Consider the following 23,328-nt stretch of genomic DNA (forward strand, 5'->3'; position numbering starts at 1 on the left):
AAGCAGTTTATTTAAACTGTATTATGAGAATGCCCAAGTTACTCACATCGTAAAAAACTTAATCCATCAAAAATTCTTATCTATATTAATAAATTTCATAAGCAAGAATTAATAAATATTTTTAGGTGACAATATACACTTAGCAAGTATGCTACAAACAGGTTATACCACCGTTTTAGAACATGAGAACTATAAAAGTTTGAAAAAATCATCTGTATATGACTTCTGCAGATTTGATACCTGCACTCAAGAAGTAAAACAAGTCACATCAATTACCACTTGTATTCTACTTTAAAATATATCTTGAAAATAAATTACTGTAACCAATGCCTAAAGTGAACAGGTGACCACCCATGTAACAATTTCAACTAAAATAAATAATTTACAATAAAAATTGTTGCTAGCACAAAATCATCATACAAAAACAATTATTGCATTTAGCTCTGCACAGAAAAAAAGTACCTTTTTTCATAGCAGTGTGAACTGCTGTAGATGCTACATCTGTACTGCCATCTTCTTTTAGCTGAAAACTGTAAACACCTTATTTTGTGCTAGAGCTACAAAAGTATTATAACGCATTCATTTAAAAAAATATTTAGAGTAAGTTCATCTCCAACTAATACTAATTTCTAAGGAACTTCAAATCTTAAGAATCTTCGCCTAAAAATCAGCTGGTCAACTTGTAATCTCCCTTTTCTTTTGAATGTGAAATACCAGCTAACTCTTCACAGATGGCATTTATCCTTAAAAAAAGGGAACTGAGGAAGTTTGGGATGGTTAAAGAGGTCAGAGAATTAAAACAGGAGGTTTAATAGCAGTGAGCCCCCCCTTTTCCCACCAAAGCTCAGGGATTTGCCAGGCCCACTGAAGCAGCACACCAAAAGTTACTGTCACTGTCTCAAGACCTGCAAGCACCAGCTGGAAGTAACTCAGTCCTTTCGAACTCTTCTTTTGCGCACTGATTTCAGCGGTCGATCTCCCATTCCTTCATCAGTTTCTTTCTTCTGGGAAAAAAAAAACAAAACAAATCCAGCATTAACATTTTAAACCTATTTTAGTTATCGAAACTGGTGTGCTAAGTTATTCCTGAGTTCCCCAGTCATTTTATCACTAAATGCAGCACTTAAGCGATAGGACATTTTTTCCCCACACTTCTAATCTGATGATTAATAAAGTGGGTAGAAGACTTTTCATTTCTATATTCAGAAGGAAAAGAATGGTATGTCTAAAGTGATGTCAGAAATTTGGTTTTGCCCATGTCTTTGCTGGTTTAAAAGCAGTGACTTTTAAATTAATTTAACAACTTCCTTGAAGTGCACCTTTTGCTCATTTTATTTCCGCTTCTGAAGTAAGAAGAAATGGTGCAGAAATTTTAACTGCTCCCTTTGGAGAGCTACAAATAGAGCCAACTGTCCTTAAATCAGATGTGGTGCCCCCAGTTTAAAGGCAATGGGCTTACAGAGGCACAGGAAAAGCCTTTCCAATGTGAAACCCATTCTCAGCCCACACATTGCTTCCTCCCTTTCCTACATCACCTAATGGCAGGCACCTCCTTTAGAAGGAACAGCTGAGAGAATGTGGCCCAGCCCGAGTGAGGACATGGGGTACAGGATGTGTTCCACACAGCTCACAATCTGAGCTGAAAACACTCCATGAAAACAAGCCATGGCCTCACTGTGCCACCGGAATGCCACAGACACATCCAGAGCTCGCTGTTACTTTCACAAGGAGTCACGTTCAGCAGGTACTGTATTCCTGGGTACAAGGAAAAGAAAACTTCTTACAGCAACAAAGAAGGGGTAATTAACTAAGATTTTAGTGATGAAATAACATAACCTCATGCAAGATCCAGTTTCCTGGAAGAGTTTTACATGACAAGGAGTTGACATTACATTAAACAACTCCCTTGACCTGGAAAGTGACTCATTTAGGGAGTGACAAGCATGGATGATGAATGAGTGGATCCAAAGTGTTTCAGACACTTTGTTTCTAAATGAAAGAAAAACGAGTAGCTGACAAACAAGAAAAGCACAAATTCCATTCTACAATGATATTTTATGAAAATCTGGCTGACTGGATTAATCTGCACCAGAAAAATGAAACTGCAGATGCTGTGTTCAAACTCAGTATTGTTATTTTGCTTAAAACCTTATTTTGGAATAAAAAAACCCCAATATGTAACTGAAAAACTTAAGGTTTTTCTAGGTCTTGGGAAAAGGCTATTCAATTGGATGCACATGTTCCATCAGTTAAAGAAGCACAGTGAAAACTGACCAATCTGCCACAGCATCCAATTTTTCAAGTCTTGCAATTCCTTTAATAATCTGTTAAAAACTATACTCCTGTAAAAACATTTCATGTTTAGGGAGCTGCCCGATCACTTCTATACTATAACCGTATTTATGCAGAGCATTTGAGGTGTCAAACTCCAAGGAAAGCACATTTCTACCTCAGGATTTGTTTTATGCCTCAACAGAAGAAAAACACTGGTAGGTAACTGGGCTAAGTTAGAAGTATGATGTCAGACAATGGCAAGGAGAAAGTAGGGAAAAATGCAAACTTGCCTCATCTTCTGAATCAGAGTTATTTAATCTATCACCTTCTTGACTTCCATCTGGAACTTGATTTTCTTCTTCATGTGGAACTTCATTTTCTTCCTCATCATCATAAATATCTTCACCACCTTCATCTTCTGCAGAAGAAGTGAATGTTATTTAGTAAACAGAACTGTATTACAAATACACTGTATCCAACCATACTAGTAAGGAAAACAAGCCAATTTCAGTCCTAGGATGAACTGCTTGTTTATAATTCCCCATAAAAACATCTCTGTGTAACTGCCAGATTTAATAACCAATTTTAATAGCTCCAGCTTTGCCTCTTTTCCTAACAGCTCATACTGTCTTCACACTTGTTACTGACTTAAAGGACTTATGTACTTGACTTTAAAACTAGCTACAGTATTGGACACTTTTGAGAGCAGAGTCCAAAACAGGACAACTCAGACATCCCAAATCTGACCAAATTTCTGATTTAGACAGGGAAGTACAATATTGCAGTTATCAGTCATGCAGCATGGGAGACACCTACATCCTAAGGGTAGTCCCCTTTTCAGGAGGGAATTCTGCTGACATACTGTTTTGATTGAGGGATAAGCAGCTCTTCACGTCCACCTTTCTTGTGCATTTTTGCAATGCAGGAACTAGTCAGAAAAGCACAGTACTCCCCTTAGCTCACTCAAAGTATGTCCAGCTTGCCCTACTACTGCACTGCCAGTACCCTTCACAATACTTTCCATCAAGAGTAAACAAGAAATCCTGTATGTGACAGAACGGATACACATCAGCATTTTGCAACTTAACAGTCTGCCAGTGGCTCATTTAGAAGCAGCAGTGAAGTTGTGCTCAATTCTGTCCTTGTCAGGTCATACCTACATCTCATAAGCACCGCTTAGGTGTGAAAAAAATAGGAAAAAACAAAAAACAAATACCGAAAATCTGTGCCCACAGCAAATTCTTACTGTTGCATCTCAGTTAAACTGAAACAAAAGTATCCATACAAATTTAGAATGCAGTCACATATCAGACCAGACTCTACTGATTCTTGGTGATGAAAATCTAGACATACCTAATTTGTTAAAGTATTTGAGACTTCCGTAGAAATACCAAGAACTTTGGCTGCAATACGTCTATATATTGAGGCAAACAGAGCTTCACTAATTGTTAGGAAGTAAGAAGTTAGTTTTGCCATCTGTCAATATACCTGGTTCATGTCTGCTATGTCTCTATTATCAAAAGGAGAAATGTGACCAAATAATGAAGATTAAGAAAGATATAGACAAAGATCTCTGTCCTAAAAATAAGCCTTTAACAGAAGAGCTTGGTAGAAATTCACAAAGCCTTTGCTCATATTCTAATAAAGGGATTGGAAATGATAAGTGATGCAAATATAGCTCCTCCCATAAGTATGAATTTAAATAGATGGAAAAAAACACCAAAGAAAAAATACTTCAGACATTAGAAGCTGTAGAACCCAGAACTGGAAAACTATATTATTTAAAATTATTATATTAAATTTAATCAAATAGCAATTTAAGCATTATTTCATATAAATAAATATAGAACTTGACAAATAACGTTCAGCCTGTGCCCCTGAAACTCCATTTTATGGCAATATTCTTTTACTTCTTGCAACATCTTTCTAGAGGTCAAGGAAAGCAAGGAGACAAAGCAGACAGACAATGCCATAAAAATTAACACAGAACAAAATAAAACAGTAAATCCCATGGATAATGCCCTTCAGAAGTACTGTGCCAGCAACTCATTGTCACAGGTGTTAAAGAAATCGCCAAGTGTTTCTAAAATCTGCTGCTGCGCCACACTTTCTTTTTCTTTCTTTTTTCAATGGTCCCAAGATACAAAGTGGATCTCAAGTCATTCAGCATTGCACAGCTGAAAACTCCATTGCCTTCAACTCCAAAGAAAACCAAAGGAGGAGGTAATGACTATGAAGGAACTGTAAAAATCATAAAGAGACAAAGATACTAGGAGAAAATATTTACGACTACAGGTACCATAGGGAAAAAAGTCTCAGAGGAAACTTGCATTTGTGCACCTGATGGAAGCTGGCATCCACCAGTCTGAAGTTCTACCATCACCAAGCAAGCAGAGGGAAGAAAACAGATAGGAAAGACCCACTTGCAAGTTCTGGCCCAAAGTGCTTCCCATTCCCAGTACCTGAAACAGGAGACTCCCTTCCCATCTTCCTTGTATCCTTTATAAGCTCTCTTTTTGTCTCCTCCATTTCTCTTCTCTCTGTAGCAAAAAGAATCAGGAAAAGGGGGAAGAAGAGAAATTCTCTAATGCTCTCAGATACAAAGAGGCAAAATAGCAATAGGAAAAAAAGGGAAGATTTCAAGGTGACAGGAAGCTAAGGGAAGCTAAGCAATTCTTCTTAAAGCAAGAAACCATCAAGTCATATGACAGCAAAGTGTAATCCTTCCCTCTGAAGTCTAGAATTTATTTGAAAGCCCTGGAATAGTCATACAAAAGCTAGCCAGGTTAGTTTTACTCTGTGTTCCATTTAGTAACTAAAAGTAAAGGTCTAAAATAGAACCTACCTTTGCAACACCACGAACAGCTGTTCCAAGTACAATTTAAGACAGCTGTAGGAGCTGAACAATGCTCCTCTGCAATTGCCTGGGCCTTTTCTAACATTTCTAACATTTTAACCTATTATTTAGTAAGTGATGTGTTGTAATTAAATAGATTAACGGACTTAACAGAAGAATATTGGAATTGAGGAATGGCAGCCTTGCAACAGCAGCACATTGGGTACAAACTATCTATGATCTGCATCAAGACTGGGTACAATCAAACAGAGGCTGCAATTCAGGAGCAAAGAACAGGTCGAGCAGAGTTAAAATCGAAAGGGAAATGTAGGAAGATACAACAATTTAAGCTCAAGTAAAGAATGCATGCAGCATAACCACAATAATGACGTGCCTTGGTAAGGCTCTCCAATAGCAGGGCACATGGACTCAGTTCGGTGTGGCAAGCACAAATATATACTCAGTTCTGTCAGCACTGGCATGGGAACTGCTGATGCCAAGTGAGCTTTTAAGTGATACCAACAGAAGCCATCAAAACTCATGGAACATGGAGCAAAGACAAAACCACCAAGTTTCAGTCAGTAGTACAACGTGATGTCAGTACCAAGGCAAAAACCACAACAAAACACGAATGTCTGCTATGTCTCTAATTATCCATGCCAGTCCCTCGTCACTTTCTTTGTTCTCACCACGGCAGGGTGAAATAAGAAGCAGAATCTTGCAGAGTTCAGAAGCTAAAAATTTTCTCTTCGAAGTCAAGATAACGCATCGTGAGTTAGGTGCTTTGGTTTTTGTTATATAAACACAAGGAAATGCTAACAGCACCTCAAAGCTATAGCTGAGTAGCACCCAGCAATCTTCAGTACAGTAACACAGGGTGATTTTATCCTTGGATGCTGAAGTACAGCTCAACCTACTGATTTGTTACTGATTATTTTCTCCCCTGGGCAGTAGGACACACCTCTGCAGGCAAGCCATAGGTTGCTAAAAAGCAACATAAAGGAAGCTGCAGACTTCAGTATGTCAAGCTCACTGTATTTTCAAGGTTTAACAAGAAAACTCAAATCCGTGACTAACAGAATAGTATAATCCTCCCAGAGAGGTGTAAGCTGATTTCTGTTAGCGACTTAAAGCTATTTGAGACACATTTTAAAGAATAAACTGACTTTAACTGCTTCAGGTAATTATATCTGAATAATTAAAATGTATTTAACATATGAAATATTTAGAAGGGATAACATATGTACCACTGCCTGCAAACATAAAAAATGGTGTTGGAAGCATGTTCATTTCTTAAAAGTGAAAAAATGCTGAGTAGAGCCTTACTTTCTGCTTATATTTACCAGAGCTATTAGCCAAGGGATACCACTCTGGAAAAAAGGCTCAGAGCAAGGCACATTTCACACAGTCTAAGATAACAGGTTGTAATTATTGGCAATGCAATCCATGAATTAGTTCTATTCGTGTCTTTAACCAAACTGCAAGCTGACACACTCATCTTACCATCTTCACCAGTATATGCATTTTCTTTTCCCTCTTCTAGTTCATCATCTTCAAACTCCTCTGCCTCTTCTTTTAGTTCTCTCTTTGTAATTTGCTTAGATACATCAGTTTTGTTGAAGTCAATATATTCATCTGATTTCTACAACAAATTAAAAATCTATTTATGTTTCAACTCCAATTAAGAATTAAACAGGCACTGTAAGATAAGTAATACCAATGGCATGTTAAAAGGAGATACTGTTGCACAGATGCTCAAGAGTTTTCAAATAAAGTATTAAGAATAAAACCAAATAAAAATATAGTAAATTTCACTAACCTTTCCTGGCCAGCAGAACAACACACTTAGACCAACAGGGAGTGCTAAAGTAAAGATGTAAAGAACCCAGAGCCATGGGTGTTCTTCTGCAGCAGTCACCATTTCACTAAACATACCAGGCTGTAATTAAAAAAAAAAAAAAATTAAAAGAATTGCATTTATATCCCTCTCAACACTTAAATAAGTTTATGAAGTGTACTATATATATTTATATTGTCCAAACCCCTTCTTTACCTTTGCTTTTTAATGACTAAAACAATACTGTATTTCAATACTAGTAAAGAAACAACTCTACAAATTGCAAATAAGTGGCAGGTGTTGAGTAAGAAGGAACAGATGTACAACTCCAAACATACCGGACCAGCCACAACCCAACTCTGTAAAGTAACATTTGGAGTCTTGGCAAGCTCACACTTTACACCCTTCCCAGCTACTCTGCTGTGCCAAAGCATCAGGAGCCTGAGGGCAGCAGCTCCTGAGGAGCAGTGCTGGCTCCACCTTCTCTCCTCTGACAGCCGATTATTCAGGGAGCAAACTGTGCTCCCAGCACAGCTCTGACTTACAGAGCAGAGACGCTGAGTGCCTGGTGCGTCTCTGTAAGAGGTACATCAGGAACGAAGGGAGTTGCAGAGGCACACTGGAACAAGGGGACTCAAAGGAATTCTTCTGCCGTTGTGTGTACAGGTACAGACACAGGCTGAGAAGTAAACCCAAACACTTTGGAAAAGGGCAAGGCTGTGTGAAGAGACAGCTACTGCTACTCGCTCACTCTGGGACAAACAGCAGCTGGAAGGAATTGGCCACATTGGCCACCAACATCGTTTCCCCACAACTGTAGCCTGCTGTTGTCCTTTAATGGAAGAGGCCAGACTGTCAGGCAGAAACAGGAGTGCAGGCTGCCACCAGAGGGACCCATGATCCCGTACGGCAGAGCACATCCATCCCACAGCACCGGGCAGAGGGGGCAAGGCTCTCCAAGTGCGGCACACAAACCAAATGCAAACACAGAACAGATACAGCTCTATAAACACACGTGTAACGCTTTCAGAGCTGCATTACACACACCTAAGAAGAAAAGGCCTAACGTTATTAAACGAAAACAAACACTAGACTGTCCATTCCTCATGGGATGGAAGCATCTAAAGAATATCTATCGTGGATATAGCCACAAGGGAAAATAAGGGGCAAGGGGCAGGAGGGGAAGTCTTTGAGTGTAAGCAACTCAGCCTTCATTCTTTCACTTCCTGTCAGGTACTGAGTTTCTAATATCGATGTGAACAGCAGAAGGCTTCACAGGAAGTCAACTTCTCACTAGGTGTTTAAGTAAAATGCAGTACCCTTTTAAATTCAAGAAGATACTCATCTGGGAAAGGTAAAAAGCCAAACTACAAGACAGAAAACCTATCAGTTACTCAGCAAAATGATAAACTGCAGACAAATTAATACTCTGTCAGCATTGACAGAAAATCCTTCCGACACCACAGCTTCCTCCCTACTTTCTACTATCAAGAACATGGTGAAGTTTATACCTCATTAGCACTTGCTACTAATTTCTTCAAGCCCCAGCTATCTGCTGCCCAGCGATCTGCTACTTCTTTTTCTGAACATATGATGAAGTTATCAAAGTAGATATCAGACGTCATAGACCAGAGTTCTAAACCAATAGCACTGACAGGGGTCATCTTGAATGGGTGAAGATCTTCAAAATAGTCTGGGTTCGGTATTTTCCGAGGGCTCCATATTCCCTGTTAATGGAAACAAAAAAAAAATCACATTACCCACAGCTCACCAAAAAAACAACTTGTGAAAGAGATTTCAAAATAATATGAACTTTTATTTAGAAAGACAAGCAGTAGAGTTTAACCTATCTAAACCAGAACTGGAAATAGCCTGCAGGATTTTGGCAGATGGATCTCAATTTTATGGCTTAGGGCAGATGTGCTAAGTATTTTTTTCTTTTTTACTGTAGATGTTACAGTAATAACTGACTCTTACTGGAAGTGCTAGAGAAAAATTTAGGGAAGGAAAATTCAGCCTTATGGTACCTGTGCAACTAGAGCCAAATTTTGTTTGCAAACCTGCTTAGGATCTTACCCTCAGAGACATCAGATTCAAGTACATCCCAGCCATAACTAATAAAAAACAACTCTCTTTAATATATCCAGCTGATTACCTCTTATATTTGGAAGGGAGGAAGGAAATTTAATTATCCAAAAAAAAATTGATACTTCCACTAAAATTGAACTGGCAAGGCAATCTGCTTGCTGAAAGGCTTCATTTGTTAATATTAAAAAATAAACTAATTCAAAATACTCACATTTAAAACTCTAATGTAATTCAGAATACAATTCTGAAGACCGTACTAAATAAATGGTACCAAAGGCAAACTGCACACAAGGCAACTTTAAACGTGTAAGCTTTAACACAGGAAGCATTATTGTTTCCCAGTATATTTCAAGGGAAAAAAAAGAGGTACATTAAAACAAAAAAAAAATCTCAAATTAGTGAGGTATCAGATTCATTCTAAAAACATAAATACACTGCTAAAAAGCCTAAGTAAATGTACTGCTTTGACTTGCTTCCTCTCCTGAACTCTGTATCTTTTAGCAATGACAAACAAATCGGCTATCACCTGATAGTTAGGATTATCTATCATAGGTGCTCTCCATTTTCCTTTATACTTCGGGTTATTCTTCATGGGACGCACCCACTCTCCACAACCAGGTGCAGTCTCACATTTAGGATTAGGGATCTGAGGGGCTTCCCACTCCCCATCCATTTCTTCATCCCTAGAGAGAAAAAAAAAAATCCAAACAAGTGCTTTAAGGTCAGCCAGGCATCAAACACGGCAGTCTGAAGTCAGGGTCCATGGATATCGCTGTAACAAACTCAGAACTCTGACCAGCTCACAGAACTTTACCCAACAGTATAAATAAACACTTTTTTAAGGAGTGCTACACCTTTTTATTGAAAGGTCACATGTCCATAACTACCACAGCATGACTGACCAACTACGTTCCTGCCTCTGCAGACAGCTTCAAAGACTCCTACCCAGGCAGGATGCTTAGAGATCCCTTTGAGACCTACATTATGATTTCAAATTATCAACTTAACCTGTAGTAAATGCTTTCCAAGGGGACCGTCATATTCTGGTCTTATTCATTTCTCTTCAGAAAACAAAAGGCAAAGACAGGTTCATGTTTTTATAGAAGCAGCTTCCACACCAACAAATATGTGGCCATACCTTCCACATTCCAACTTACTACCTCAAAAGACAGTGAGATTTGGGCTGACTTCCACAACTAATAATCTGCCACAGAGAAGAGCCTTCTCTAGGAAACACATTAACAACCTGCACTTACCAGTCCTTTGGTTTGTTTGCATTAGGGTCTGGAACATACTGTGGTTCATCATCAAGCCACCCCTCAGGCTTAACAGCATCAGGATCTTCTATTTTGGCAGGTTCATCTTCATCCCTTCAATTACAGAGGCATGTTAGAAAATACAGCAGCCTGACTTTGGACCAATGTTCTGTTCAGAGGAATGCAACTGGCATGGAAGGGATGACTGTCAAAAACACAACAGAGTTAGACTCACTGATCGTGAACGTTGGACATATCATTAATTATCTGGATTATATTTACATTGTTTTATACTGCTATTTAGCCCAGGAATTGCTGGTATCAAGCGGCAGGTGTCAGTCAGGTCTTCCCACTGAGGTTTTCCCTACTTTTCCTGAGTTGCCGTTTCTATCGTTCACACAGAAATAGGAATTCATTGTAAATTAAGACTATATGGTAAAAAAAACTTCTTGTTCTCTTGTAGCAACCTTAGTTACTACTTGCAACCATGCAGGGTACAAAATCAGCAAATGATGGTTTTATTTGTCTCTTCAGAACGTGACCAGACCCTTATATCCACCTCAATTATGTTTTCAAACTTCAGTACTTTTAGTGAAATGTATTCCAACTGTCATTAGCAAACCCCAAAACAAAACCAGTCAAATCTTTCAAATAAATAGCCTGCATGTAAAAGACAATAGTAGAAATTAAAATGTTCTCCTTACCAGTCATCTGGTTTGACAGCATTTGGATCAGGTATTTTTGGTCTCTCATCCCAATCATCAGGCTTCTTATCAGTAGGATCCTCTACTTCTTTGGAAGGATTCACTGGAGGAACCATATTCTCAAGAAGACTTCCTTTACTGACAACTGTTTGGTCGATTAATATTTCAAATGTATCATCTGGTTTTAGCACTAAATTGAAGAAATTTATATGGAAGAAATAAGGGAGCCATTTAATTTTACAGATATACTTAACCAAAACTATAGAACAAGCACAGACTAAGCCAAGTAACAGCGAACAGGACCCTCACTAGCAGAGGAGACGGACCCCTCACTCAGGCTGGACACAAAACATTGCCCCTGAGGGGATGTATGACCAGCATCAGGCCCCCAAAGATGAAACCTGAAGAAAATTCAACTGCTGAAACACATCCAAACACATTCTAAGAGATTTTTCAAAAACCTACCAACTTGGCCAAAACTCTGTGTTTTTACTTCAAAAGCACAGACAGTGAATAAAAGAATCTCTGTCCCAAAAGGCATCTCTGCTACTAAATGACAACCTCACACTTGAAAGCATGGGAACACGAGAACTTTACCATTAACACAGCAGAAAGATCAAAGCAGCATTTTCTATCAGGTCCTAACCTCCAACAGCCATTTCCCTCAAATGCCACACTGCAAATGCTTCAGCATTTCAAGAGAATTTCCTGGATGTCAGCACGAGTAACTGAGAGGTCAAGGTCACAGAACTGAGCAATGTCGGACTCAGCATCCAGATGTATTCAAATATATTTCTAATAAGCATTTATAAATGTGCTCACTGGTTAAATGGCAGATTCCACTGTCCATTTAACATAATGAAGAGTGCTAAGTAAAAACAATTACTATTCCACTTTTATGACAGTTTTCTAAAGCCAGGTTAAAAAAACCAGAGTAACAGTCTTGTAACAGTTTGATAATATCTAATGACAGCCTTCCAGCCTCAAATATTCCAACAGTATTAAAATATCCATAAATGCAAAAATGAAACCTCCATATCACCTTTAGATAAAATACAAAGAACTAACTTTTAAACTCCTGTTATCAGTCACATAAATGCATTGGAATCACATAGCTCTATGGAGTCTGTTTGACCAATTATAACAGAATAAATGCAATCCAAGTTTAAGTACCTCGATTCGTAATTTCTAACGAACAATCCAAATACAGGAATGCATGCATTCTTTTATTGTGAGATTCCCATTACCTAAAAGTGGAAGTTTGCTGTGGCACACTACAGCAATCCATTTTAGAAACCACTAAATTTCCCCGTGGCACAGCACTTGAACATGCCTTCTGTAATTGTTATTATTATTCAGTGGAAGTTCAAAGGCACAGACAGTTTGGATTTGCTGCATGCCACAGATTAGCCCATTCTCTGATTGCTGTTCCTCTTCAGAAGGCAGAAAAAGGGGATAAAAATTAACTTTCATTTCTCTGGGCAGTTCACTGGTACAAGAAGAATTCAAAGCAGTCCACACTCATTCACTTCAGAGTCTGTGCAGATCTATCTGTTCATGCACTCTGCTTCAGATGCAGGTGTTGGTGAGAGCTCCTAACATGTGAAACAGAGCGGTGTGTGGCATGCTACAGTTTTAACTGCATTCCTCTGAACTCTGACACCTTCCTAGAGTATTGGGCAGTGCTACATTTTAGTCTCCTTCCCAGTAAATATAGTTTTACTGTAATAATTACTGAAGGCATTTATTAGTAAAGGCTAGACAGGGCTGGTATGCTTTTTCCTGTAACTGAATATTAAGCAGTAGCATCTGAAAGCTACTTTTCTGTCCTGCAGTTAAACCCACTCATTAAACCACTTAATCCAAATCATTAAGCAACCACCATTCAGAATTAACAAAGACTCAATTACAAAACTTCAGCAGACGAAACCGCATTTTTAATCTTTCCTTTCCAATTAAAGAGTTGAATTCCACTTTTAAGAATGAAACAATACCAAGAGTATACAGATGTGTCTTCTTGTCCAAATAGAATTTTTTTAGGTCCACATCAGGACGTTGAGCATGTTTTTCATCATATTCTCCAGTCTTAGGATTCTTATGTCTGAAGATAAAGTGTAGTTTGTAATCTTCTCCACATTTATCTGGTCCAAACATAATTGTGTAAGGCGTTTTGTCATAAAAGTATTCCTGTAGAAGCAAGAAAGCTGAGCATGTGTTATACTGGACATTTCATTATGTCACTTTTGGTAAATGAAAAGTGGTAGAGTAAATCATGAAAGGAACTCAACAGTCCTCTGGAGTTGATGGGTGCTCTCTGTTCTCAGGGAATGGACTAACTCTCAGTCTCTTCAACTAAGATGAATATATTCATAGCCTTAGATTTTATCCTTATGTTAAATAGGAACGACTGTCACAAATCAAAACACCCAAGTATCTCTCCCCCTCTACAAACATTACACTGAAAGATACAAAGGAACTAATTACTGATCTTCATAACAATTTCATTTTCCAAAAAAGACAAACCCCAGGGTATTAATATCCAGTATTTTATCAGTACCTTTTTCTCTCTGCATTAAGTAACAGCACCAAACAACCCCAAAAATATCAGATATAATTATTCTCCTTCAGAGTATGTCAGTATCTTTTGACTATTTATGTTTTCTTTATTTGAATACACAATAACATGCAGGTGCTGTTCAGTAAAATAATTCTTTCATAAGTTATGAGTTAAGATCCAATGGCTTCTATTAATACAGAAAGTCATACTAAACGTACACAGAAGTCCTGTGTCCTGGATATCAGATATCACCCATGGAGAACCAAGCTGTTCCTCAAATGAACAACTGATAGCAAATATTAAGCAAGAGGACATACCAGATTCAAGTCATTGCTGCTGGAGAGAAGTTTAATATATGCACCACCACAGTCAATGCCTTTTTGAAAATTCACTTCGTACCTGGGCAAAGGGAAAGTGACAAAAACACGCAGAGTATCAGAAAAATATGAAATAACTGCTAATCTGCGCTTCTAATTATGAATATATTAAGACTGTGTATCAGTACCTACTGTCAAAACACTTTTATGGATGCAAAATGCTTGAACTGACTAATAAACATCAAGTAAAAAATCAGAAGGATTACTTACTGAACAATCAAAGGTTTATCATCAAAAACAAATGGTTTTGTTAGCATTGCTGATATTGCATGATACTTTGCCACTGATTTTAGCACTAATCCTTTGTCTCCAGGCACTGCGTTTTCTTTCAGCTCTTCTACTTCCCATCTTCCTAAAACACACACACAAAGTTTGAAAAAATGAAGTCTGAAGTAAAGAAATCACAGCCTTGTTGAAAGCAAAGAGTTAGCAACAAATAAAGACTAGTTGCCAAAGTAGGGAAGAAACGTTGGCATCAAAGATGTTATTCCTTGTTGCTCTCAAATTTACAAAAATCTCTAAGTTAACTTTCATACTGCAGATCTGTATCTTCAGGTTGTGGTATCCTACAATAGCTAGAGGAACAAAATACTTCTCCAGATTTTAGATTTACTTCTACCATCATCACATTAAAAACATTAGTCACAAAGCACTAGATAAAGACCTGCATCATTCCTTTTTTTCTGCTTACACAGAATTAGAATCTCTTGAGTCAAATCTAATGACAGAGTAGATGAAATTCCCTCCTCCTCCCCAAAGTCATTCCAAGAATTATCAGATTTGGTCCAAAATGAGCCTACAGCTTTGAAAATAGAAGACTTTATATTCATACATTCACCAACTTTGGGATAAATACAGTTGAAGACACATGCGCCCAATATCCAAAGAACAAGCTTTCTTCTAAAAGGGCAGTTATATTTTCTCAGAGATTAACAGGACAAGATTCACTGGGGGGTTTTTCCAGGAAAGAACACAGGGAAAACCCCCTACTTTTACAACCCACTGTAATCTTGAAGAATGCCTGTGTCAATGTAAAAAGGAAGAAAACATCAGAGGTTTCTCAGCATGTAATTAGAGAAGATTCACAAATTGTGATATGCAAACGAAACAGTGATTTACTTTGATTCAGCTGAAGTGTGATTAGTCAAAGTTGTTAAGGAAGGGCAGATATGCAAGTCAATAACTTCCAGCCTAATAGACAGGAAGGAGGAAAATTCCATCTTCTTCAGTAGTGTTCCTTCCTGGAAACTAAGGCCAAACAATAATGCAAGGCAAAACAACAAGACTGGAAAAAGGAACTGGAAAGTAGTTCAAAACCATGTCTTTATCACAGACTTTATTAAATGTTGAATTTTCTGATTTCAAGCAAATATCACTGTTCTGACACTAATGACATTTTTTACTCTAATATGAAGCCAAGCAACCAGAGAGATCTTGTTTCTCATAAGCATCTCATCTGTGTGGCTATCTCCTCTGCAACTTCTTAATTTTACCAATTATTTTTGGTAACCACTAAATCTACACTGCTCTGCAAGTTCTGCTTCCTTACCACTTTCTATGAACATAACTGATTTCATTTGACATAAGAACAGTAGCAAATACTTCTCTGTTGCAGTACAAACTTTTTTCTCTTCTGCCCACTCCGTCTCGAATGAAATAAACTCAGGTCACAAAATTAATGCTGCAGATTTCACATCTGCCAAAATTTTAGGCAGCCAATTCTAGACTAGGAAACCCTAAGTGCAAACTGCAAGGATTCAACCATCAGTACAAGGTTTTCATTATTGCTTTCCAAATTTGATTTTGGCTACTCTGAGACTAAACTGTATGAGAACCACTGAAGAGCCCTACATTCAAGCACGGGCAATCTGAAAAGGTATTTGAAAAAATCATTGTGCAGTTTTCCTTTTATCATTTCAGAGGCTACACCAAGAGACCAATCCATCAATCAGTAGCAGGACAGATGGAGCAAAATGGAACACAATGCTTTAGAAAACTGTTTAGCAACTGAAATTGAAGTGGTAAATCTCTCTCACATGATTTCAGACAAGACGGTTCCAAAGAAACAATACTCATAAACAAACAGCATTAAATATTTAGATGCCAAAGGATATTCTGGTATCATCCATGGCAATACATTGTCAGAGTGACAGAAGTTATCTTCACACTAAGCAGCCCAATGAGCAACGTTTCACATCTCAGTTTCAGGATAAGTCATTATACAAACTAACATTGTTGACCTATGTCATCTAGATATGCAAAGATAAGTTCTGTGTTATTTCTCAAAGAAATAGCAGTTATTTCTCAAAAGAAGCAACAGAACATCACAAACTATGTAGTGGAGGTAAACATTAAAGCCGCTCACCATCATATTTAGCAACGTTATCATCCATGTCTTCTTTCAGAGTTACAGACAGCACCCACCTAAAACAAAAATGCTACTGGTCATTGACCAGATATGCAAAGCTGTATCATTTAACAAAGCAAAAACAGCTTTTGCTTCTAGGCTGTGAACTTGTAATACTGATTTTGAGTCAGCATCATGGAACTGTGCATAGTTCAAAGAATGTGCAAAGAAAAATTAAAAGGAGAGTAGACTAATACAGCATTTCAAAATACTTCCTAAAAATGTAAATGAATAGCCACTTGTAAGTCTAAAGTAATTAAGTTCCTGAATTATTTAAATTCTGAATAAACGTCATTTTTACATACAAGTTCAGTTTGGCAGAATGGAATATGCATATAATGCAAAAAATGCACAGAAAACAGCAATTTTCAAGTATATTACCTTCAATATGATAAGAAAAGAAAAATAAATCAGCCAAAGGAATCTTAACTTTATCTGACAGTAAGAGCACACATGCACAGCAGAGGACAAAAGAGAATGTTAAGTGACAAATGCAAGATCCCAAGTGTATTGCACACAGGAGATCCAAGAGGGCAAACATACTCCTCATCTCCTCCTTGCAGTCCCACTTGTCCACTGTTAACAGAGATGCTGCAAAAGTATAAGCAGCAAACTACATCCTAGGCCTAGCAGGGGAGAGACCAGTGAGGATATGAACATCTCTACAAGGCATGTGCAAGATTTTCAAGGTCCATTCTCAAAAAAGCTATTCTCTATTCTTACCTAGTACTCTTTTCCACACTTCAGAGAAGAAAAGCAGCATGCTGCATATTTTCTCATCAATCTTTTTTTCATATTCCTTAGTTTTACATAAATTATGCATAGCTGGACCAAAAAATCCCAAGCATTGCAGCTAAAGCTTTGAACATTAGATTTAGTAGGAAGACACTAATCTTTGAACAGATCTCAAAAAGTTAGAAACTTGGATGAATGGTATCATTCAAGTACACCCATTAAATCTTTGCAGCTGTTAATCAAGGTTTTCAGTGGTTTGTTTGGGTTTTTTTAACATTTTTTTAACAAAAAAACATTATCACCTCTTTTATTTAATAATTTTTCCTGGCATCACAGATGGTGCTTCTGCACTTAACATTTAGAACTGACACATGCCTAAGATCATGTGAAAAGAAAGTTTGCTACTGAAATGTAATGGCACTTCACCTCTCAGCTAGTTAAATCCAACTGGCTAAATCTTTCTATTATTTTTCTTAATGTCCACAAATCCAGAGTTTATTAAAAGCTTCCTTAAAACACACACAAAAAACTAATACATCTGAAATATTAAGTGTCCAGCTTAACATTCTGATGTATTTGGAGCAAGCATTAATAGCCTTTCCAACTCTAACACCCATAAATATAATTTTTATAAAGATAGTAGCAGAAAAGTGAATACAAAAGGTAAACTGCTGAAAGTAAAAGTTTATCATTTTAAGGCATAAGCTTACCTAGACAATCCTTCATCAAAGGTTTCTGCAAAATACACTTCCCCAGTCGGCTTTGGAGTCTGGTACACAACCTAAGAGATACGTACAGATACAGGTCCCAACATAAATTACAACTTTTCATTTGAAATCCAGCCTGATATCTCCAGAAGTAAACCACCCAGGCAGACCAACAGATTTTGTTCATTAGAAATACCTAGCAGCACAAAACCCCTTCTCCCCCACCCACATGTCAATGTGCATCCCTCCAACAGTGACCAATTTCACATCTCTGAATTTTCAAAGTTGCTTCCTCTGTTCAAAGCTCACAACTAAAGACTAAAGCTTTGTTATATCTTATGTAAAACAAAACCCCAAATTTTTTTCTGAACTTGCTCCAAATCTGCTTCCATCCCTTTTTCTTTCTTTGTATGTTTTCCATTTTTCTCTTTTCCCATCTGCTGTCCACATCCATTCTGAAGAACAGCATACAGATTTCCTGGTAATAAAGACAGTGTCAAAGGGCATCTGCAACTGATGAAGTCAAGAAACTGGTCTAAAGTCAAAGTCTCAGTGAGACCAAGGTGCTTTCCATTTACTTCTTGTCTAGATTGAAGAGAAACCTTTTTCCTATTGACCACAGGCAGGAGATTTTACACTTGGGCATGACAGATTCATTCACTACTAGGTCTGCCCTCTATGTCTCATACAGCAACGGAAGAACTCAGACTGCTATGGAGACCCACTCAGCTGTCACGTGCAGATTAACTTGCTCTAGCTACAACTACGCATCTTGTATTTAACCAGCTTGAACTGAAGACTTCTGTAACCTTACCTCTACAGAAGATTTATCTCTGTCAACATCAGCTTCTTGGGACTGCTTGTCAAAATTCTCCACTTCAACATCTGCATCCAGATTTTCTTCATTTTCCATCCCTGCAGTCACTGAGCTAATTATCAGGACACCCAAGCACAGCCAGTCCCACTGGAAATGCATCTTGGTTATCTGAAGAATTGAAAGCTTTAGATTTTAAATATCACTTCAAGGATATTACCAATGCTATTTCAATTTTACCCCAGACTTTATCTTATAGAAGAAAAAAATCCCATTAAAATAAAGAGAAATAACTATCAGAAAGTGTTGTCACTATAATACTATCTTAATTTGTTTTTTAATTTTTTAATTATTATTATTATTATTACTGAGTCCTGACTCAGGCTCTCTTTTCCCTCCTGTTTTCCCTAGGGAAGTGCCTGTAGCTGTTCCTTTACCTTGCCAAATCTAGCAAGAATCTGACTGCAATATATATGCTTTCTTAAGAACTAAGAAAGCCTGCTTTTATTTTTCTCATTCATCAACACTCTTAACAAGTAATTAAACTGAATCAGTCTCTACAATGCAGCAATAAGTAACATCCCTTTCCTTAGGAAAACAAGAATTATAGATTTAGAATGTATTATTATCTACTGCCAGAACCGCATTTGTATTTGCCCCGACCTCCAGTGACAACATTTAGGTAAGTGCAGAGTGTAAACTGGCTCCAACTGTAAGTGCCAAAAGAAAGTATTAAGATGGTTTCAGAAAATATTTTGTTTCAAAATTATTATCCAGGAATTTTCAAGTTTAAGTTAGGTAGAGCAAGAGTTTAAGCTTAAATGCAAATACGTTCCTAAATTCAGGGAAGCCTGAAAATCTTTAATCTGTATAAAGCCTCTCAATCTAATCTGCTGTGAGAAAGATTGTTGCCCAGTATTTTTTCCTCACATCTGTAAGACATACAAGTCCAATTTTATGTTAGAGTATCCGGTGGTTTGAGGAAGTGAAGTGTCAAAAATGCCTACACAAGTTTCCTCAAAGGTCTTGCAAAAAATGCTTTTTCCTGAAATTATTTTTGTCTGAATTTGGAAACAGAATGAAGACAGACTCCAGACACCTCTGCACAGGTACTTCTCACTTGGTCCTTAGTAATTTCTATTCACAGTACGCTTAAATAAATGCTGGTATTTATTTTGCTATTTTAAGATGTTTTCAAGCCTTGCAGCCACTACTAGTTATACTAAATGAGGTGCCTAAGGTGCCTTTTGCACCTGAGAAAGCAGCCACCCTCTCAGTTACATCATCCCTCCTTAGAGATTAAATTGTTTACCACCACAACTCTAATATCCCAGCAATTATAGATGCTATCTTATATTGGAAGTGCGAGTCTCTTCCTTTCTTCCTGCTTTTATCAAACTTGGTAAGCAATTCAAACATTGTAACTGCACCAATAATTATTTCAACATTCATTTTTTAACACCTGCAAGTTTTATCAGGCAATACAGAGATCAAACAGTATCAGGGTTTTATTTAAGATCTATTAATTTAATCTTAACTACTGATTATATTTAGAGCCAAAACACAGGGTTATCATAAAGAAATGTTTCACACAGCAGTAATATCCCAATACAAGTAAATAATCAAAGGCCTCTTTTTTTTGGGACTAACACCTATTTTCCACAAAACTACATTAATCATATTACCATTCTTATGTTCTGCCCCCCTGCTATCCACAATTCCTGCCATTCTTTGTGGGACTTTATCACCTTGCTTGAAGATGGTGAATCTGTGGTTCCCTCTTTTTTCAGGTGACACATTTCAACACTTACCTGCAAATTTCACTAGAGTTTTGTATTTGACTTTTTAATTTTAGTTAAAAACTAGAGATACTGTTAATTCATAGACCTCCTTAGCAGTTCTAGAACTTAAAATAATCTTGCCCTGAAGATTTGAAGTGATTGAATTTATCAGAGGAGAACATTTAACCTTATGGTCTATTTTTGAACACCTTCGCCTGAGGAGTATCAGTTTTACCAACCCCATTTTCTTGTTCCTTAACCATCTATGAGGACAAGCAGTCAAAGAAATCCATATCACTAACTTCTGGATTCCTTCACTCCTAGGTGAAGTGTCATATATTAACCACCTATCAGACCTGCATTTTTAGCACCCTGACACGCAGATGCTCTGTGCAGAGGAAGCACACTCTGCTTCCTAAAGCAGAGGAAGAGGTCCAGCTTTCTCTTCCAGCACATTTCAGGTGTGTTTGTGTAGCATCCAAAGTGCTTTTCACTTACTGAGCTGTAATTTCACTGTAACTAGCCCCATTCGCTTTTGTTCCATACACAGACTAACAAGGGCATCCAAGAAGTCACACTGGTACTCACCTTTCCAAACAGCTCCCTTCCAAAATTTCTGATGCTTTCACTTTGTTCCCACTCAATCACTACACCCTGATCATACCTAGGACTTCCCAAATTTCCTTCAGCTTTCAATTATCTCTCTAATTTCTTCCTTCAAGAAGAGAGGGCGCATTTTAACCTTTGACCTTCTGATACACTTTTAAAATAATCCCAGAAATGCTGAAATATGTTATCAAGACCAGCTATAGTTATCACTCAAATGCCAGGCAAAGAAGGTTTTAAACAACCCATGATATCTTTCACTTTTGTGAACTCTGCTACACTACAGTTTTAGAACACAAAATAAATCTTTCAACTAAGCCAATGAGTTTTTGGTCTCAGAACTTCACACTACACATTTAATTATCTTTAAAACCTAGTGAACTTTCCTAATTAACACACAAAGACCTATGAAAAACTTTTTTTACTCTATTTTCAAGGTGGCAATGAAAATAAGCCAAAAGGATTCCCACTGTCAAAATTTTCTCAGCAGCACAAAGCAAATTAAAAGTCAAATGGCTCTCACAAACCCCCGAACGTTTTTACTAGCAGTCTTGACGATGTATCTAAGTTCAGACCTGTAATTTTAAACATACATTTTGCATAGCTCGGTCACTTTTTACCCTGGGCAACCACATCACAGCCACACATCAAAAGGACATTTAAGCCAGCAGTACTAACGCAAAGCATGCTCTAGGGACCGGCAACAGTGCTGCAACCTCAGCAGAATATTGCACCTAAAGTAACAAGGTGCTTTTTCTGAGACACAGACTAGTATTTATAAAAGACAATGGCATAAACTGAAAGCATATCCTGACCAGATATTAGAATTTCTTTCCCCACGAGGACAGGTAAGCAGCGGTACAGGCTGCCTAGTCTCAGTCCCTGGAGTTTTCCAAGACAGCCCAGAAAAAAATCCCTGAGCAAGCTGGACCAGCCCCAAGACTGCCCCTGCTGCGAGCAGCAGGTCAGGAGAGACCTCCTGATGTCCCTTCCCACCTGAATGATTTGATTTGGGTTGTACAGTGCACACGTGTCAAATCTTGGAACTCTGCATCACGGTCTTTTGAGTACTGTATACGCGCCACAAGTTAATGGCATCGCTATTCCATCTGCTGCAAAACTAAGTAAAAGACTGGGACCTTTTAAATTACTAACTTTTCTTCCTGACTTTGAAAACGGTCATGCCTTTTGCACGTCACTCTTAGAGTTCTGGATTCTCAAGCAGAAAGGCAGTAAGAGCCATTCTCACTCCGAAGCCCAAAGCTCCTGTATCAACACACGAGCTTTTCATAGGGCCAAATACCAACTCCATTCAAGGCCATGAAAAGTGGAGGATTTTTTCACACACCTGTAACCGTGAGCTGCTGTATTCCTCCCCCATTCTGCTACATCGGCATCAACCTAAGACAACATCCAGCTGAAAACTACTCCACGAAAAGCATGCAAGAAGTCTTAGTCACCTTTAAATTTTTCCTTTGCTGGGCTGTGAAAATTGTATTTCCTTCTCTTTTCTCGAGACGTTAAGCACCCTGCGCTGGAATGTATGCCGAATGTGAAATTCAGCAGTTACTCCCGCCGCAGCGCTGCTCTCCTGCAGGTGCCTCGGGGTATTTCGGTGCTAGAGCGAGCTCGACTAGAATCTTCAACAACACCTTATATTCCAATTTTAAAAATAGGCTTTTGTCTCAAATGGCCACCCGGTGCTCTGCCAATACACCCAAGACGAACCCGCTCTTTGGGATTCCTAGAAGTGAGAACGAGGCGCTGCTCACCGTTCACTCGTCAGGCCGCGCTCCTCCTGCTCGGCCTCGGGGCCGAGCTCCCAAACCCAACTGCCCCATCCCACCTCGTCCGTCAGGCGCGGGGAGCCGGGGGCCACCGGCCTCTCCCCTGGCTACACGGCATGAACACGCACCTCCCGCCGGCCCCGAGCGGCTCTCCCGCTTCTCCCGGCCTGCTTACCAAGCACCGCGACGCAGCTCCTGCCAGGGCGGGCGGTTACCGGCGGCGGTCCCGGCGCTACCCGGCCCGCGGCGGGCGGTGACCGTTGGTTGTCGGGGCGGTCGCGGCGCTGCCCGGCCCGCGGCGGGCGGTTACCGGCGGCGGTCCCGGCGCTGCCCGGCCCGCGGCGGGCGGTTACCGGCGGCGGCAGCCGGAGCCGGGCCCGGTCGCTGGTCCCGGCGCATCCCCGGCCGCGCACGCGCGCAGCGCCCCCGCCGCTCCCGGAGATGCGGAGCAGGTGCCGCCGCTCGCGCCGAGCCGCGCCGGCCAATCAGGGCTCAGCGCGCGCGGCCCGGCCCAGCCCGCGCGCACGGCCCGGCCGAGCGGAGCCCCCCGCGGAGCGCGTGC

General features: G+C 39.0%; 1 protein-coding gene across 1 annotated transcript; it reads right to left on the bottom strand.

Moving 5' to 3' along the window:
• Positions 1-38: 38 nt before the first annotated feature.
• Positions 39-23,057, bottom strand: CLGN (calmegin). Its single transcript, XM_040063804.2, has 16 exons — positions 22,942-23,057; positions 18,593-18,763; positions 17,782-17,852; positions 16,295-16,353; positions 14,140-14,281; positions 13,870-13,951; positions 12,990-13,182; positions 10,996-11,185; positions 10,292-10,405; positions 9,562-9,718; positions 8,459-8,674; positions 6,930-7,049; positions 6,614-6,752; positions 4,737-4,814; positions 2,565-2,692; positions 39-1,004 (listed from the first exon to the last, which is right to left on the bottom strand). The coding sequence occupies exons 2-16, from the start codon at positions 18,752-18,754 to the stop codon at positions 930-932; spliced, it is 1,926 nt and encodes a 641-aa protein (XP_039919738.1). The 5' UTR covers positions 18,755-18,763; positions 22,942-23,057; the 3' UTR covers positions 39-929.
• Between the last annotated feature and the right edge of the window lie 271 nt (positions 23,058-23,328).

The sequence above is a fragment of the Hirundo rustica genome, chromosome 5, assembly GCF_015227805.2.
Source record: "Hirundo rustica isolate bHirRus1 chromosome 5, bHirRus1.pri.v3, whole genome shotgun sequence".
NCBI classification, from domain to species: domain Eukaryota; kingdom Metazoa; phylum Chordata; class Aves; order Passeriformes; family Hirundinidae; genus Hirundo; species Hirundo rustica.